At 41.3% G+C, this 19,743-nt stretch overlaps 1 protein-coding gene across 6 annotated transcripts in view; it reads right to left on the reverse strand.

The window, feature by feature from the left end:
- The window catches only part of ANO4 (anoctamin 4), a 191,255-nt gene that overhangs the window by 18,537 nt on the left and 152,975 nt on the right, over positions 1 to 19,743 (reverse strand). For all 6 annotated transcript variants that reach the window (XM_069773682.1, XM_069773681.1, XM_069773679.1 and 3 more), the window contains 6 exons: positions 18,721 to 18,803; positions 12,671 to 12,811; positions 9,896 to 10,060; positions 6,253 to 6,289; positions 3,566 to 3,677; positions 2,375 to 2,432 (listed from right to left, as the gene is read on the reverse strand). In XM_069773682.1, coding sequence (XP_069629783.1) covers positions 2,375 to 2,432; positions 3,566 to 3,677; positions 6,253 to 6,289; positions 9,896 to 10,060; positions 12,671 to 12,811; positions 18,721 to 18,803 — 596 coding nt within the window. The remainder of the gene's footprint in view (positions 1 to 2,374; positions 2,433 to 3,565; positions 3,678 to 6,252; positions 6,290 to 9,895; positions 10,061 to 12,670; positions 12,812 to 18,720; positions 18,804 to 19,743) is intronic.

The raw sequence follows: 19,743 nt of genomic DNA on the forward strand, positions 1-19,743 counted from the left end.
TTTCAATAGTTTTGGGGGAGGTTGACTGTGCACCAAGTGAAAGAATGAAGAGAAAATTCCTCCTGGCTGCATAGGCAAACGGTTGATGCCTGGAGGATAAACCTAATGCTGTTTATTGAGTACTATTTAAGGTGTATGACTGAGTAGACCATGCAAAGCTATTCTCTCCTTAAAGAACTAAAAATCTTTATCTGTCAAAAACAGTTTCTGTCTCTTGCTGAGTGCTTGCTTGCTTTAGCAGTGGCTCCAGACCTTGAAGAAGTGGTGCTGCTTCTGGGAGAGATGCTCAGCTAGTACAAATTTAGGTGACTCTACAATTCTTCATCTAGTATTGGAAGAAACAGAAAAGGACCAAAAACTTTCTGCCCTCAAACAGCATTTTGCACAATTGATTTTGTGGATCCAAACAGTGGAGTCCAAGGTGTATTGTTAAATCCTTGGTATTACTGATAAGTCGAACAGATCACTGTCGTAGAACTGGAACTATTTCTCTTTAACTTTTACAAAGAAAAGTTAGTTATGACCTCTAACAAAATGTGATATGAATTTCTTGTACATACTGCATTATACAGTGCTCAGAACCTGGGTCCCTGCTGAGGTTTCTGTTGGCCTCATTCAGCTTCTCTTAGATTAACAGGGTGGCAGATAATTTTTATTTTCATTTTTTTAAATTAACTCTTCTGGCATTATTAAACCATCATCCCTCTGTTTTTAGGAATCAGTCACACGAGCCAATATAACCTGAGAAAGGTAGGTGCAGTATTAATGAAATAGCAGTGATGTTACAACCATAACATCACTAATATATAAATTGTGGTCTGAATATGCCCATGGACAGTGGACTAGACTATATCGTGTTATTAAATGTCTTAGACTTGGGTTCATCCAGCAGGTGAAGAGGGCTATTGGAGGGACACCTGGGCATTATATTCTAAATTACGTTCCTAATAAGACCTAGCACAGATATGGTCAATAAAGTTGAGACTTTTTTTAATAGACATTTCTTCTATTATTAGACTTTTTTTTTTCTCTGAGAAAAGCAAATTAACAGGGACTACTAATAGTAGCTTCCCCCAGCACCTGACCCAACCTGTAACACCTTGCTGTTGCACTTCCCTCCCCAAACTGGTTCTTTCTCCCTCCCACCTCTGCTCCTGCAGAGAGGTGAGGTTCCTTCCCTGATCTCCAATCCCTCTGTGAGATCATTCAGCCCAGTAACTCATCAGAAAACTAATCTGGCCAGAAAAAGGAAAAGTTTCCTGCTGATACCTGGAACGGAATAGGCTCCTCGCAGGGTTGGACAAGCCAGAGCCAGTGCAGAGGAAGAGGAAGGAGCAAACTCCTGGGGAAGGCTCAAAGGAAGAGCAGAACAGAGAAGTCTTCTTCTGGCAGCAGCAAGAAGTTAGGTCAGCTCAGCCCCTCTCAGACTTGGGAGGGATGTTCAGTGGATTTCTTTCTGCCCATTTATCAAGTATTCTTCCCTTGAATGTGCAGAATTCACTACTTCAAAATTAGGATGGCTTTATCAAATTATTCCTTTTTTGGCTAGTATTTGGATGACCTCTATTAACCAAAATATTTATGTATCTGGAAGTGTTTGTAAATCCATGTTGGCAGCGTAAGTCCTGCATTTTCCACTTGCCATTTGTCATGTGTTTGCAAAACCATTTCAGTTATTCAGCTGTGAAGCAGGAAAGAATCCATGGGATTTGAGTGTGCAAATAGCAGCACTGGAAACTACATGACTGGTCCAAAAACTGCTGCTGTTCACCTCCAATAACTGTCAAATGGTTTTTGAATTCTGAATGTATTTGCCAAAAAAATGGGATCGGTCCTTGAGGGACTTGCAAAGCCAAATTCTCATTGCTCTGCAAATCCATTTGGTTTTATAAACATGGATCATTATGCCAGTAGCTCTTGTGGGAAGTCGTTCAGTTGTTTTGGTCAACTTTCAAGGACATTTTATGTGTCTGGATTTTTAAGTTATTATTTTAGCTCCCTGGTCTGCAAGGCTAGAAAAGCTGACAATAAAGGATGTCTTGAGAGGTAAAAAGTTGCCAGATTTGTATCTGACTTTGATTCATTTCGAGGATGAAATATTTCCAGTGTAAGAATGCGAGTAATGTTTAAACCATTTGATGCCACTATCCAAATGTGATGCCAACACTAAAACTGCTAGCATTGAAAAGGGCGTATATATCAATACGTAGATGTTTTTGTAGCAGATGGTGGTGTCAGTAGCGTGGAGTTAGACAGCAATGAAAACCCAGTAACACACTCAAAAATACCTAGGCAGAGTTATGTGTCTGCCTCTGCTTGCATTCACTGCATCGTGGGCAGCAGATACATCAGTGTGTAGTTAGTGAACACTCACCTCTTCCAGCCTCCACCGGTTTATCAGCCTTAAGTAGGCACCAGGGTGTCCTGTAAATCTTTAACACAGGAATATACGTCAACTATGTTGTGTAAGCAGTCTGTTCACAGTAGTAGAAGAAAGCTCACACTGTTGCTTTAATCTAATGTCATCTTAGCATGATTGATGTAACTATAAAATATGTTATGCTGCAAAATGTTTTGGGGAATTCCTGCAATAATTTCCATGAAGGGCTAAGTATATTTTTACTTCCAGTTTTATTTCAATACCAAATACGCTGCTGTTGGATATTCAGCATATGCAGAGAAGAGAGAAAATCTGAATAAAACTGTTCATGTCAGTATGGAAAATGGCTTTCAACTGTCAGTTTATTTCCTTACACCATAATGTGGGCTGAGATATCTGCCTTTCTGTGGAATCAGTGAAAATGTTAGTTTTCATTAGGAAAACATAACTTTCTTACTATTCTCCTATGTTTTCTCCCAAAATGATTCCCACAACTTCCCACATGCAAATAAACCATACTGATGGATTCTTCTACTCAAGCCTTCTCTACTCAAAGGATCTTCTTTTGCTTTTAGGGGACTTGCAGAAAGAGACATACATATATATATATGTATATATATGTGTGTGTATATACACTCATATATAAAATTTTCTGTGGAAAAAAACCACCCTCTACTGATAGCTCATAATTCACTCTTAACAGTCCAAATCATATAATAGAAGCAGCAAAGTATTCAGGCAGTTGGACCAGATGATCATTGTAGGTCCCTTCCAGCTGAACTATTCTATTCTATTCAATTCTAGTCTAGTCTAGTCTAATTCTATTCTATTCCTAATGATATTCTAAAAGAAAAAGACACAGTGTTATTTACTTACCTGTACAAATTACACACATAAAGACAGAGTGAAGCGACCTGCATGTATAGTATTGTGGGATGCATCAGTTCCTAGTAGCGCAATTGTTAAAAGTCAGCATTGAGCCAATGTGGTGCTAGGAAATGAAAACTACATCTGTTTCTGGGCTTTTGAAAGGAAAATAAAACTGCAATCTGTCCTGCTTTGCTAGTATGAAATTTGCATTTTGAGATGTGTGATAATATGGTCCCATTTTGTTTCCCTACAGACAATTTTATTTCTTCTCTCTACTTCATTTTGCACATATGGAGGTGCAGACATCAATCCTACCTTCCAAGGAAGAATGCTATATAAAAGGTAGAGCTGTTCAGATTGACAAACTGAAAAAGAAACATTTTCAGAGTGAAGCTGTTCTCCCACTCAGATTCGGTACGAGGCTGCTCTGTGAAGAAAGAGAGCAGAGTTTCAGAGGTTTAATCAGATTAACAGTTTCCCTTGGCACAAAGGCTGCACACACCTATCAGAGCTGGCAATGTATTTTTAAATTAGCCTGCTGATTTCAAAATATAAGCTGACAGAAGAAATTGTATCCAAAAGCAGCACACAGCAAGTGAGCTTGTAAAGACTTAGAAATCTCTTCTGATATCTGGATATGTGTATTCCCAGGAGACTGGAAGAAAGTGGTCGAGATAATGTGTGTATTAAACATCCCTCCTGGATTCCTGTGTGCTTTACAGGCTCAGGCTCTTCTCTTGTTTCCTTTTCTGCAACCTGCCATAACGACATTGCCAGAAAGCACCCCACTACAAGCTACGTAAGTGCCTTTCTGTTAGAGGTGTCACACGGAACTGGAGCAAATCCTCCTCCTATCTCTGTTTCATGGATTTGCCCACCGTGCTGGCACCTAAGGACTCTGCACAGGTATCAGTGGAGTGCCACTGCATGGCTCCCTTTCCTTGTCCCAGGGAACTCATCACAGAAGACCGAGAAAAAATATTTTACAATGGATGGGGTAAGGCAAATGGGAAAGGAAAAGACATATTCTTCCCTTCAGGTAGGCCCTTAATCTCCATCTAATGAGATAACAAGACAGAAGTTAACAAAACAACTTCTACGTCCTGGAACTACTCTGCACTTGGCAGGAGCTTGTTATGAGTCAATCATTGCTGTGAACAGGAGTAATCAGAGGAGGAGTAGAAGTACTAATAGTGATTCTGAGTATCATAATGGTAGTACTCATATACTACTTCCTCAGGACCCTCCAGTAATGTACTGGAAGTGCAGAAACAACAATGATAAACTAGATTCTCTTTAATTAGCGCTGCCCTAGCCATGAGGAAATTCTGAACAAATGCATCAACAAAACCATAAAACATATCATAAATTAACAACGGTGTTAGTGATTTGGAAATGCCTGTCAAGAAACCCAGGTTTGTGTGTATACCAGTGCATACATATTTAGCTAAGCAGAAAGAAATAAAGCATCGTGCCTTTTTGATGCCAGTCTGTGGGAAGGACAAGTTTGACTTGAACAAGGCTGCTGCAGCTGAAGCTTTGCTCATATGCCCATCAGAGGCGATGGCAAGGCTCTGGAGGAGCACGGACGTGAGCTCTGGGAAAGGTCATGTAAAGGCTGAAGAAGGACATCCTGAATGTAGCTTTGCTGCCAATCTCACTCTGAGCTTATTACACTGATAAAGATCATTCAAACCAAATCAACTACTTAGGCCATGAGAGTAAAAACCACAAAATGTTCTGAACATGGTCAGAACAGCTTGACCCACTGAGTTTTCATACAAGTGCTTCCTGCACAGGCTACAAGAATCAGACCTACCTTGATGATAACCTGGCAGAAAGTAATCACGCTTCAAGGTCTCTAGACCATATCTTACTGTCCCCAGGGTGTCACAGGGAGAAAAGAGCATAGCCTGTGCAAATCACATACTTGAAAGTCACATGTCTCAACTGTAACTAGCAGCTATCTTTTCCATGGATACAGGATGGCAAAAAATGTTTTAAATCTACAGCATACAAACGAGGACTCTCAGTCTGATAAGAAACAACAGAATAAAATGCTATCTTACATAGACGTGCTTTGAACACATCACCTATAAATTCCCAGATGTAGAAAAGCCCTGACACTAGCTAAAATCAGCTGTGTGTTTCCTCTGAGCAGACACCAAAATCTGTCCACCTGGTCCAAAACACCTCACTGAACATCACCAATGTACACAGGTATCCAGAAGCTCAAAATAATCTCCTCGAACCACTTCTACACATGCCATAATATGGTTCGCTTGATAGGCCTTCAGCAAGAGTCTCATTTCAGGCTTCATGACATGAAGGAGCCCTTGCCAATTGTCACCAACTACTGCAATCTTCCAGCATGACCAGGACCTCCAAAGACTCTGCCTGAGCCGTGCGTATATGAGTGATAGCCTACCGCTGCCCCAGGGACCGTACATGCTGTCCTTAGGAAACGTGTCCTTACTCTAGATAAAGATCACCTTTATGGGTGAGCTGAAAAGATGACTGACACTTGGAACACCGTTAGAGTTGAGGTGTTGGTAGAGCTGAGCCATCACCTAGTTATCTTCCCTCCACATTACTGCCCCTCTTAAAGGCATATGTTTGATAGTCAATAAGCTATAAGCTGGGGTTCCAGAAGGGATTCCCCCATTTCCAGGTCTTCACAAAACCTGGGGGTTGCGAGTGCTCAGTGTCTCTGAAAACTCACGCTTTTTCCCTCAAAGTAACAATTTGTTTAAGTTCTTACAAGGTAAGGGGTTGGAACAAGACCCAAGCATGCCAGGTAGGTGACTGCTGTCGCCGCTGATTGAATAGCACTATCGCTTAGTTTATACACTCCTTTATTATAAACTTAAAAACATTAATTCCTATAGATTGCAAATTAATCAGGATTTTTCATAGTTATACAGACAGTTTGAATGCTATCACAGTATAGGGACCAAAAAATCAGTACAATATCATTCAGTTTTGTATTTAATATTGCTTACCTAAATTTGTCAGGAAAAGAGCAACCTTTTCATACAGCTGTAACAGAGAAGAAACAGCCTCTTAGATACACGACCAGCTCAAAAAACCAGAACTGCTTTCTAGGTAGAGTAACTGCTTTTAGGTGTTAAATCTAACATCCAGATTGTCTCTGTGATGTTCTGATAATGATGATAATAAAACTATATAGTAATAGTACAATAATGATATAATCAAACAAGGAACAGTAGTATTTTTAAAGCTTATACTCAGCTCTTTTCATCCACAACATATGGAGAAAAAACTGCTGTCACTGTCCCTATTTTACAAACACAGTGAAAAAGGGCGAGATAACTTTTCCAAAAACCCAAAGCAGAACAACAGCACAACTAGGATTTTTGTTTTAGTTACTTATGGAACATATATCTCTCTCAAAAAAATCACCCTAGTAAGAGCATGCTCTGGTATGTTGGGTATTTTGGGCTTTTTGGTTTTGTTTGGGATTCTCTTGGTGCTGAAAGGAAAGACATTGGCGAGACAGGGTTGCTTCAGAGAAAGTCTTTAGTAATCCCCCCCACCAGACACATTTCTTACTCTGAGTCAGTGACGTTGTTCTAAATCCTAAGTGGTACTTTCTGTGCTGAGCAGATAACCATGCTCTCAAACTCTCCGGGAGACTGCTAACTTCATAAAGCTTACAGAAACTACCTTGGAGGGTTTTCACAATTAGTATTTGCAAGGGGCTTTTGAACCTATAAAGTACATCACCACCAACATCAGTGTTGGTGTAAATTAATACAACAATTTCCATTTGCTTTAAATGAGTCTGGAGCCTGTTCTCACGAAACGCTAAATGTCCTTAACTCTCACTGATGCCTGCAGGGATACAAACTGCTCATATTTCAGGCTCAAGTACTTACTTATTCCTAAAGTGCATATCAGCAATGTTTCTTTTCATTTGCAGTTATCCTTATAAACTCTTGCTTAAATTGAGTTACATACAATTTACAGATCAAACTGCCTGTGTAAGGACTGAAGTCCTCCTGAATTATCCCACCCTTGTTAACAACCACTTCTTGCTTAGAATAGCTTTTTGCTGCCTTTGGAGAAAACAGTTTTGTTTCAAGTAATGAAAAAGGTGGTTTCTTCTAGGTTTAAAAGCACCTCTTAAGGGCAGCTGTAAAAGTGCTAAATGTCTGGGTGGTTTATATCCTGATCCCAGCAGGGAGTGTGCTATTTTACAAACGTACATTGCTCTGCAGAAGGGGGTATCAAAACTGTATTTTGTTGCTATTCCTCCTGGAACAGCATGACTGCGTTAGAGATTCTGTTAACAATGTTTGGATCTAATTATCTGCTACTGCAGTTTATCACTACTGGTCCCAAGGGGCCTTTTTAGGATCATATTCTGTTCTGTGTTCTTATTTTCTGTGGGCGATACCACTGGAATTAACAGGTTTTATTAACCTAGGTAAAGCTAATAATTGTTCCCAGGTCAGGCTGCAGGATTATCTGGGAGACATTATGCTTGAAGGTCATTTTGTTTTCTCATGATGGATGTGTCAGTGCATGTACCGAGCTCCCAGAGCATCCACTCCAGAAGTTACTTGTGGTCTAGACCTTTCCCCTGATGCTCAGAGAAGTTGTCACCTCGTATCAGAATCACTGGTGGTTTTCCAGGCTTCCTGGCAGTGAATTCCCTACTGCTATATACATCTTGGTCTGTTCTGGTTTTATTACTGTATCTCTGCTTGCTCTCCTGCTTCTTTTCCTGAGTCACAGTCTGCAGAGGATTCAACTACCTGAATTGCTCCTGGAGTAAGATTTTTTTATTATTATTATTATTTTTATTTTCAAAAGAAATCCCACTACTGTCCTTCAGTAAACTACATTAATCTATCATGGGAAGTGAGGGATTATGTTAAGTCCTTCTGAAAAGCTCCTGCAGTTTCATATTTTGGGGATCTTTTGTTTCCATGAGCTATATCCAGATCTAAGGCTGTGCTGTTTATCGCATGGTAATGAGTATAAGGCTTAAGAAATCCATCCTTGCAGTGCTCTACTTATTTGTTGTATTTTAGGAAATAAAACAAAGTTTCTCAAAAGGCACCTTCAAGCCATCTTCCATTATTTTAAAAATTTCTCTAAGCTGAAAAACTCTTTGAGAACCAAGTAATTTTGTTTGTGCAGTATTTCTTTGTTGCTGCTTCACTGCATATACAATGACTTATACTGAGAGCTTGGAAATGGATGTTGTACTGACATAGATATATATAGTTTTCTTTTTATTTCTTCTATGCTTATTGTGTGCTCTAGGTGGATTACAGAAAACCCCCAAAAGCCGCAGACAACAAACAATAAATCAAAAATAACATAAAAGAGAACCCTCAGTACAAATTCAGAGAGAATAACAGCTTCCACCTCTTCTTTCTGCCCCTTCTCAGCCTATAGTCCCACCTTTGGGAAAACACAGGAAAGTCAACAGTTCTTCATAGACTGTCCTAGTCACCAATCCAGTCTTGCCTACACCAAAGGGAAAAGTGAAGTTCTGCAGCAAAGCCTCTTGGAATTTCCTGCTATATAAACGAGGGGCTGTTAAAATGAATTTTTAGATGATGGAAATGCTTGGGTATTGCACAGGAAAGAAAGTAGTCTCCAAGCCAGAAAGTGGAAATGTGCAGGCCTGAAATAACTTCTCATACTTCCCCCAGGAATTAAGTCAGCATATCTGCTGGAGCAAAGCCTAACACGCTTTTTGCAGAAGACGCTTGCTACTGAGTGGGTAGAGATACTCTGCCCTGGCTCCAGCACCTGGATGGTTTGTAGGTTGATCCCTCCTTCCCCTTAAAACGCATTCTTATAATGTCAGTTGACAAAAACCTGATAGTAAAAGGCCGTGCACCTCTTGCCAAGAGTAACTAATAGAAGACACATTGCTATCGCAGCAACATACAAAGTACCTGCATCTCCATGGAAGGATGAAACTCATTCCCCATCTGATCTATGCTATACTGTCACCACATAGAATTCCCATTTTTGCCCCAAGTCTGCTTCCAAACCGGTTCACAGCAATAACCTGACCTCAGCCAGCCCCCCCAGCGCGCCCAGAGCGTGTCCCTGGTGTACCCTGCCAAAGGCCATAGGCAGTTCATGGAACAAGTCATGTCTGCTCGAGCCTCGTGGAGTTTTTAGCTCTATGGAGTTCTCCTGCATATGGACATGGCGTCTGTATATGCATATCCTCACTGGTAAACTACTGTGAAAACTGAAGCTGGAATGACTGAAACCAGTATAAATAAGAATTAAGCTTGGCCCTGTATTTAAAAAATAACATCAAAACACTAATTGAAAAGAAGAATATTAATGAAATGGACTGAAACCTGCAAACATATGAAAGGAAAAAAAAGAGGCAGAGGATAAAACAGGAGTATGGACACGTCTCTCTAAAATATTTTTTAGAACATTCAAACACACTTTGCATAATGTTTTGGGTTTGGAATTGTACTTTACACAGTGAACGTGCATAAACAATAAAAACATCTCTGGCTTAGCAAGACACTCCACTCCTGCTGAAAAAGAAACTAAAAGCATTCAGTGGTCTGCAGACTGAGATATCTGCTGATCTGATGGTTCGGGTATAACTTTGGATAAGTTAGTTTTACTCACCACGTTCAGTAGCATGATGATGCAAAAGTTGATGCACACTGCAGTCCCTGTAGTTGCAACCTGAGAGTTATTCCTGATTAAAGCCCACTTAAAGGCAGCGAAAGTGCTGACAGTCACAACACGGTAAATAACAATGCCAAACACAGCAGCAATCACCACACAGATCTAAAGGAAGAAAGAATCAGAGAGAAGAACCTGAAAACTTTCAATAGAACAGGAGTTATCTTCTCCCTGAAACACTGAAAACTAAAACAATGAAATTAAAGTCTTGAAAAATACATTCATTTTGATTCCAGAGAAAGGTTTCAACATGAATATTCTTCTTGTTGTAAAGTCCTTTTTATTTTCCATAATGCAAAATATCTTTGAAATCATATTAAAATAATCTGTAGTTGTAAACATTTTCTTGAAAATGTACCTCTTCCTTAGCATTAACATGGGAAACAGTGTTGCCAGTTCTGGGAATTAGAAATTTTCCTTACATGCATTTTCCACAATGTGCAAAGGCTCGTCTCAAGCTGGTGTCCCAGCTTGATGATGTCATATTTGGGATGGATTTTATGCTTTGATGGACTTCACACTTAGAGGAAAAAACATCTCTGTTTGTACGCACTGCCTCAACAACAACCCTGGCAAACTACCCTAGCAAGCTGTTTCTTGCTACAGTTCTGGAAAGATTCTATCTAGGGAAGGTAAAAAATTCAATTGCCCTTGTAATTTCTACTCTGATGAGACTTTCAGCAAATGTGACATTTATAATGTGAAAGCCATGCAGCTGAGCCAGGCTGCTAAATCCCTTTGTGGTCCATATGCAACAGTTGAGCACTAAACAACAACTGTTTTCCATTGTGACCAATTTATGTCACAGTTTAGCAAAGCCACCTAAAGGACAAACAATTGTGAATTAGCACAGGTGACTCATCTCAGAGAAACTCTGACACAGTACCCCTTAGCTACCTTATTAGATAAGGAGAGTTTCTTCAGCAGAAGACAGCTGATTATTTGCAAAAGACAGGTGTATTCCAAGGTTATGCACAGACAACTCAAACCTACCAAAATCTAAGCTAATTGAATGGCCAAAATGATTTTGAAAACACTGAGTTCTAATCAAGCTGGTTTCATATTTTATTAGTTACAAAATTGATTGACATAATCCCAGTGCAGAAGAAAAAGAAAGCGCGTGTGAATGTGAAGGATTGCCTCTGGATTCCCTGCATAGTGTTGAGGGGAAGAAGGACCGCTTCCCTTCGTTAACAGGGAACCACTAACCTGCTTCAAGCTGTATTAGTAACTGCACTGAGAGTCAATGCTGTGAAATTTTTAGAACTGCTCTGACTTGAAGTGTCGATAAGTGTGTATCTCCTGCACTTAAAGATATAATTTTTAAGGAATATTTTTACCTAAATAGGGGAAAATCCAGAGTTTTTCTAACTCATTGGAAGCCCACGCTATGCCAGCAATAAAAAATATCTTCAGTGAAAATAATCCTTGTCCTATTTCAAGGACTGTTATGGGGACAATTTGTGGTGCACGCAATTCAGAGCAAGGCTATTCTCTGTGGCACTTTGAGCAAGATCTATCACTTCTATCACTAGGCTAAGATTAATGACTGCGTTTGCAAAGGGTGGGGAGTGAAAACTGTCCCCCTTCAAGAAAAAAAAGTAGGGAAAATATGCAAAATGTTGCAGGTGTAGAATCAATTCCGAGCAGAGACTGCAGTCCTGAGCAGACGTCAGTGTCTTCAGGGGCTCAGTCAGACAGCACATCAGCTCCTCGCGCCCAGCGTTCCTCCGCGTGTCTCTGTCTACCCACCCGACACACCAGAGCACAGATCATCTCAGGAACGCTCTTGCCTTCCTTGTCCAAGGTTGCTTTGGCCAATTTTGAAGCCATCAGTTTCTTACAAGCCCTCTGCCCGGTTCCCCCCCCTCTCATTCAAACACGAAGTTGCTGGGCTAGCTCACCTACCTGCCCCTCCACAGCTCCGGCAGTTATACACATATATCGTTTTCTAGCCTCCTGGAAAAGCCCCAGTAAATTCCACAAGGGTCTGAGTTGATGCCAGCTGTGTTTTCAAGACCAGTCCTACCCCTGCTGTTGTCACGTGAATAACAGCGAAAACTGCTTCAGTGGAGTTAGAGGATGGGGGCATTTCAGCGGAAACGCACGCAGCTCTCTGTTAAGAGAGATTTTGCTGCTGCATTTAGTTTTGCACTTTGGAAGGGGGAGAGATGCCTCGTTTTAGACAAGGAACATCGGTTTCTCCATTTCAATTGCACTAGGAATATGAATCCTCTTTCCTTACCTCCTCAATACACTGAAACACTAGGACATACTAACATCATCAGGCACTCCAGGCACCTTAGTTAGGTTCTCTGCAGAGTTTCCAGAGAACAGGGGCCTCTTCCATGGCATCTCTCCCCATCACTCTGCTCTGTCTACATAGGGAAGGCAAGGAAATCAGTGAGCTAATTCAGTCAGCTGAAGTTGGTGTTTGATAGCATCGCTGTTCTGGCACGTGTGTCACTACATATAGCGTTCTGTGTATAGCCTTGAAGGAAGGACTTAACTATCTGGGAGACTCAGTGAAGAATAAACTAGTGTAGGACTTCACAGAAACTCAGGCAATTTGCTATGTACAGATTTGCAGCCTGCAGTAAACATGCTAGAGCTCATTTCACTTTCAAGCACATATCCAGTATTTCTATACTCTCTCAGCAGAGATAATGTTATTTTGTATTTTTTCAACGGGTAAATAAATAAAAGTTCTCAAACCATAAAAAATATTCCAGATGCAGAAACAATGAGTCTGCTGCATTTATCTGCAAATGCTTGATAAGGCTCTGGCTTCCCGGATATGGGGTTCATTCGTTCTTTCTTGGAGTACTTGGCTTCAAACTGCGGACGTATTTCCTCCTAAAGAACAGACAGACAATGTTCACGCACAGCACAGCTAGGAAAGATTCTGTAGGAAACTTCAGATAATTTATCAGCTCACTGTTATTGGGAATTACGTCTTTGAATTCAGCAGCTGGCACAGCTACTATAAAAGCTGAGCTGGGAAATCAGGTCTCCTTCATGAGAACTAGAATAAATCACCGTACCCATAAAACGATATTGGAAGTATTTAGTTAACTCCCCAATTAGCTACTCATCTAAACAATGCTCTTTCAAACTATATGGCTGTAAGCCAAATCATTTTAAGGTTGATACCACTGAGTTTTCCAGCCTGGTATTATCCTATTGATACTGGGATTCTACAACAAAGCAAGAAGGAGAGGAAAAAAAAAAATAATTTTCCAGACCCAATTGCTGTTTGCTAGGTAATTGGTTACTTTCCCATTATCAGCAAAAGTTTCTCAGCATTTGAAGAAGGAGCCATACCATCTAATAATGCTCAATTCCTTCCTCATTTGGACAATATTATTAGCAGGAACAGCTTTCAGCAGCAGAAACGTCAGGTCCTGCTTTGCCGTAAAAACCCTCTTCTGAAATGAAACCTGGGGATTTCTTGGGGAGAGGCTTGGTCATATCCATGGACAGCCTTGTCAGAAGCCGGGGTTCAGGGAAGCCCTCACGGATTTCAGCTGCAGTAGGGCTACTGCCCTGCCCGGCCACCTGGGAGGGCCACCAACAGCCCTGTGTCCTGTGCCACCTCACCCACGGGTGACATCGGGGATGCTGTCAGAGACGAGGGGAAGCACCGGGCTGCGAAGATGGCCTCTCGCTGCTGCTGACGGTCCATATCCCTTAGATCAAGTTCTACAGTGCTCTGATGCATACTGGAGAACCGGCCCGTGGCACAGCTGGCTATAAGGGAGCACAAAGGCAGCTGTGGACTGTCCTGTTCCCCCAGGTCTCTGCTGTGCCTTTCTTTGTAACGGCCAAGAACCCAACTTACCAACTTCAGTCGCTTCCGACCCTTCAACTGCATTTAACTGAACTTTGACTGACTGAAAGTTGTAAATGCCCGGACCTTAAAGGACTGCATTGAAATACGTGAATGTTAATTGCTCGCACAAGGCTTTAGAATGTGAATAAAAATAAGATATCCTAAAATCCTACATCCTTTTTATAAAACTTCCCTAGGGGGGGAAAAAAAAGAAAAGTCACATCTCATTCTCAAATTTTGAAGGCACTTTATCAATACAGTTAATTTCCAAATTCAAGCAGCAACCTGGTAACATGGTATTAAAAAAAGTTAAGTGGCACGTATGCTCAGCTGCAATGCCTGCGTAACTAATATGTTCTTGAGGGAGCCAGCCCTCCATTAGCTATATACAAAGGCTAAGCATGTTTCTGCGGAGGCAGGGTAACGCCTTGCTCTTATTCTACCTTGCTCAAGCTGTTCCTGCCCCATCAGGGCTGAAGGCTGCAGAGCAGACCGCAATCTAGCAGGAGAAAGAACGCAGGGAGTATTCCCGTGTGCCCAGGGACGTGCAAAAGGACAGAGTGTTGTGGGACTGAAGCAGGGCGCTCGAGAATTGCACCTTGTAGGTTGTGCAAAGGCTCTGCCAGCTGATTTACTGAGTCATATACAAGAAACCCTTTCTTCTCTGCAGATCTCTAAGCCAACGTTTGATTATTTTTTACAATCTGCGCTATAGGGAAGCCCTTATCTTCTCCGCCCGTCCATGAACCTAGGTATCTCCTACAACCGCCAGTCAATTCCGTTAATGCAAACGCTATTTTTACAGATACATCTCCACACAGAACTGAAACTCTGGCCTAAACCTTCGTACCTGTTTAAAGACACTCAGCCTAGGGCAGAAAGTGAACAGTACTGTGTCTGGCTCAGGTTAACGATATAAAGAAAGCGACAGTGAAGAAAAAGAAAAAAGTATGCCGTAAATAGCGGCCAAAGCTATATTTCAGCTGGGACTGCCAGGAACTCTGCGCAGCTGGTTTCTTTTTGCACACCCAGCCAAGACCCAGTTACTCTCCATGTCTCCAACCTTGCACCTCATTTGCAAGCAAAGGAAATCCAGACATACAGGGGTGCAGGAGCCAGAACACTTTCAGCCCATGTCCCCAGGCTGGGGGACCCGGACACTGTGGGGGCTGCGGCGTGCCCTCCTTGGGTGAAAATCTAAAGTGGTGAGGAATTCACAAGGTTGCATATCTGAACAAATTTAATTCTCCTTCCCACCGTCTTCCATGTTTCATTTCTTTGTCTCTTCATTTAGAAGAGAAAAGCAATAACAAAGTGATAGGAAGCCTTATAAATGTTTTCTTTGAATCTATTGTTGGTAGGAATTAATAAATTTCCCTCTGTAGCCAAACCTTATTTTTCAATTTGACAATGAAAATTAAAGCAAGCAAAAGCTAGACATGGCAGATAATATTAATAAAAATAACAATCTTCATTAACAAAAGCTTGTGACATAAAATGGTAATTAGAACTCTTTAATAGATTTCTTTGAAATAGCTAATAAAAGAAATCAGCTGATTTTGGCCAGTGAAAACTCAATGGAATGTAGAAAGAAAATTTAATTAGCAGTGATTTCATCAGAAAGCAGCACTTCTAGGAGTAAAATTTTCACCTTATGGAGACAAAATTCTCACTGACACTGCACTGACACGTACAACTTCATGATCAAACTCCACAGGATAAGATAGACCATTCTCCTTCCTTCCCACTTCTCAAACATGGATCATTCCAATTCTTTACTCACGGGAGAAACTAGACTGATTTCTGGAGTATCAAATATGGATTAATGTGCAGTGCCTCGGGCCAGATCTTTCTGCACTAGAAGACCTACTCTAAATTTCTTTGTGAAATATACCCTTTTCTTTTGGGAGGTTTCCGAGTCCATCAACAGCTGAATTCTTGCAGGAGTCCTATCCTTCCTAGCCCAAGGACGTATTGTCCTCTATAGCCCAGATGTAGAAAAGGGGTTTGTAAGAGATTGAAAATCTGAATCTTGCTCACTGGGACAATGCTAGCTCCCCCAGAAGTAAGTCTCCTTGCACATACTGGGGTTTGCAGGTCATCCTGCTTGCAGCTGAAGGCAATGGCAAAGTGAAGAGATGGACTTCAAACCACAGAACAGGGAAATGATCTCAACACTTCTTCACCTGTAACACCTGCTTCCAAACTGTGACTGTCTCAGGGGCAAAGTCCTGCAAAGACGCCAGTGCCAATGGAAAAGGGAAGCAATCGGTACTCAAGGAGAGGAGGCAGTGGTCTGCAGAGCTGACCTAAAAGCAAGGACGTGCTTGAGTCGTGCAGTCGGTATGGGCACTGGCAGCTAGCATCTTTGGAGAAGACACCTCTGGGAGGCAACCAGCTCCCAGTCTTGGGATCCCGCTGAACGCTCAGCAAAGGAGGAACTGATGCCTCAAATGCCAATGAGATCCCGATGCTCTGATGACTGGTCCCATAAACCTTTGAGAAGCAGCCAGTTGAGCTCCTATTGGCATCTTTAACCTCTAACTTGAGAGAGAAAGGTACCATCTGGCACTCTGCTTCTGAAAACACTGCTACCTTCTGCTGTAGAGACTTACAAAACTCCCTCTAGAACTGTAAGAAGATGCAATGAATAGCTCTGGAGCAGGTACACCCGCCACTGCCCCGGGGCACCTGACTGACGTCTTGTTGATGGAGCTCATTGGAAGGAGCCTGGTGTGAGAATAAAAGAGCAGCTGACCATCAGCGGGGAGCAGGCATCCTCTGAACATTACCAACGTGCATATGTCATCCTGCAGGCCAAACTGAAATAATCTGTCAGTGGAACATAAGCATCTCTTATAAAAAATAATGTTATTTGATAGAGATCATAAAATAAACACATCATATTTCTCTGAGGATAGTTTCAACTACCAGAAGCTCTTTCAGGCTTTCTGACTGGAAGAGGAAAAATCTAGCAACTCTAGTCTCTTCTGTCATCTCAGTGTTTATTCCAGCTAAAGGCTTAGTTGCATAGGCACGGTAATGCTCTTCCAAAAAAACTTAGAAAGCAGAGAGCAAATCTTCCATGGGAACGCTTTCCTCTAGGCTCTGCAAGAGAACATGCCCTTTCAGGAGTAGCAGCAAGGCTGTAAGCGGAGTTTGGCCACGTGCATAAAGAGGAGAGGGAACGGGGACCGGTCCTGAATGGGCTTGGAGCTGTTGTGCTCACACCTGAGCAAAAGACTCCTCCAAGCATTACCACAGCAGCCAGAAATCACTTAGCATTATTACATGGAAAGGAAAAAAAAAAAAAAAAAAGCAAAGCATCATTTAAGGACAATCTTACCAGGAAATTCAATATTTGTAAATGAGCCTATCATAGAGGGATCAGGTGGATGGCTTTATAAATCAGCATAATCCCAAATCCAGGGAGGTTAAATGGTGAAAGGTGCAGTCATATAACATCCTAAACTACAAACATCTGCAAGACCAGGCTTGCTGGGAAAAAAATAAAAAGGGCCTCATACTGTACTTGCTCGTGCATTTTGTTAGTTTAAAGGCTCCTTCTCATTCTGGGGACACTGAGCTATAATCCTGACTTGGAAATTGCAATTTGGTACATCCATCTTTTGCCTGAGCTGTCAGCAGCAGTGGCTTTTTTTGCAACTAGCCATGAGGGGACACGATCACTGCAGGTTAATCCTGACCAATATTTGAACCTCAGGCAGGACTACCTCAGTGTTGTCGCTCTGTGACTTGTCAGCATTGGCAAGAGCAGGCTGCTAATCTCAGGAGAGTTAAATCAGTATTAGAGTATTTTCTAAAGATATGACAATAGTCCTGAAGTATCACCAAGAATTGACAGCATGTGTGCACAAATAACGATGTTCCTGTTGCTATAAAGAAACCAATTTCCAGTTTTATTTTATGTTCTTGGATTATTTTCTTAGTCATTAAGCATTTAAAAAAAAAATCCTACCAGCAAATGAGCAATTGTATTGTTTCATGGCCTCATGGAACTACATTGCCTTGTAGAGACAAAAATCCCACAACTCAGAAGTCTGTTTCTCTACTGGCAAGATTCTTCCACAGAGGCAGCAATATAGAAGTTCAACTGCACTGGAACCAGTACAGCAGCCTCTTCCAGTCCCTCCAAGAGCTTCAGGACAGTCTCTGGAGAGGAAGGAGAGCAGACTCTGTGGACACCTGCATGTCCAAATCCCACTCGAGGAGCACTGTTTCTGCCACACCCAATGAAACTTGCTTTTCTCCTGCATAATAAAACCTTCTAATTCTGCTTACACCTCAGCTCTCAGTCCCAAGAGCATGCTCTTTCTTTCTGGTAACCACCACAGAAAAAGGTTAAGGCTATTTTTTGCCCTCTGGTTTCCTCCCTAAGGGGATTAGCTCTACTGACAGAGGATGAATTCAGTCCTTTGGGTTGGTTCACCTCCCCCAGACTCTCCGCAGCCCTATATACTTAGGCAACCAGCACCTGAATGTCCAGAAGCTGGTACAAGCCTCACAAGGCTTTCTCTCCATCAATATTCTTAGTGGCTATCTAAAACAATAGATAAAAGCTCATTTGCCAAAATTCACGTACCCTGGGCTGTCAAGAATTTCCTTGGATTCAAAATCAAAATTTGTTAGCTTCCCTCAAAGTGCATTTTTTCCTGAAATCTCCCGCAATGACAGCCACTGGTATGTTGAAATTAATTTAGATTTACAAAGGTGTAAAAAGAGAGGACAGTTTGGACCGGGGAAAGTTTCTTCACATGCCAGAGGAAACATCTGAGGAGAAAAATGCTTATTTCCTAGTTTATGAAGATTCAAAGAATGAATGGAAGGTACATCCAAAAGAAAAACATGCTTACATTTTAAACCAAATCTTTTTGTATTAAAGATTAAGGAGTATTTTTTTTTTTATACAAACCTCTTCTTCTTCCCAGTCTATCAAGTCCCAGTCATAAGCAATTACTGCTCGCCTTCTTTTCCAAAACTCCAGAAAAACAGTTGCTGGAGCAAATAGGAAAAAAAATACAAAGTTGTTTTTGAGTCAAGAAAACGTTAACAACTGTCACAGAACTGTTGAATGAAGCTGTTACATTATTTTCATTTCTTTGCATAAATGGGTTCCTTTGAACAGCAAATCATGCTGATGATTAAAACTGCTTTCAAAAAGCATTGCTTTCTAAGGATTACTTTGCTTGCTTCAAGTATGATTGAGGCTTTAGAGATTTCATTTAGTGCTAAATGAGAATGTGTAATTTCTAACCAACCAAGGGAGGACTCTCAAAGAATAAAATTGTTCCTGTGAGTCATCATTACTAGATATAGCAGATTTCTGATGAAGCTAAAGGTTTTTTGGGGCTGCTGTAGATAAAGCAGTAACTTTCCTTCTCTGAAGACCATTTACAATCCACAGAAGCCAGAACCCAGAGGAAGCACATTCCAGTGCATGTGCAAACCTGTAGAGTACTACTGAAGAAATGGGAACTTCTGTCTTGCACCTTTCTAATCCAGACCTTTTCTTTCACACTACAGGAGTGTGTCTATGTGGTGTGGCATTAATATCTGACAATTAAACATTCTGTGCTGTACATCCCATATTGACAGAGTTCAAGATAGTGTAATGTGCCTGTACATGACTGTGCTTCCATTTTGTGATGGGAGGAACAATCAAGGAAGCACTCAGTCATAAAATAATATGTTCATATTCTGGAGAAGTAATACTCAGCCTGTTTATGGTTACAGGTTTTTTAAATTTGTTTTGTGAAAAGAACGTGGAAGCTGCCTAAAGCTAACACAAATCAATGGAAAGGCTTCCTCTCCCACTGTGAGGTTTGGCTCTTCCCTTTATTGGTCACTGAAAAGCATCAGGCCGATAACCACAGAGAACATAAACCTCTTTGTTATGAGCTAGCACAGAATCAGCTGTAACAGTGTCACTATAGCC

The sequence above is a fragment of the Haliaeetus albicilla genome, chromosome 28 (genome assembly GCF_947461875.1).
Source record: "Haliaeetus albicilla chromosome 28, bHalAlb1.1, whole genome shotgun sequence".
In the NCBI taxonomy this organism is placed as follows: domain Eukaryota; kingdom Metazoa; phylum Chordata; class Aves; order Accipitriformes; family Accipitridae; genus Haliaeetus; species Haliaeetus albicilla.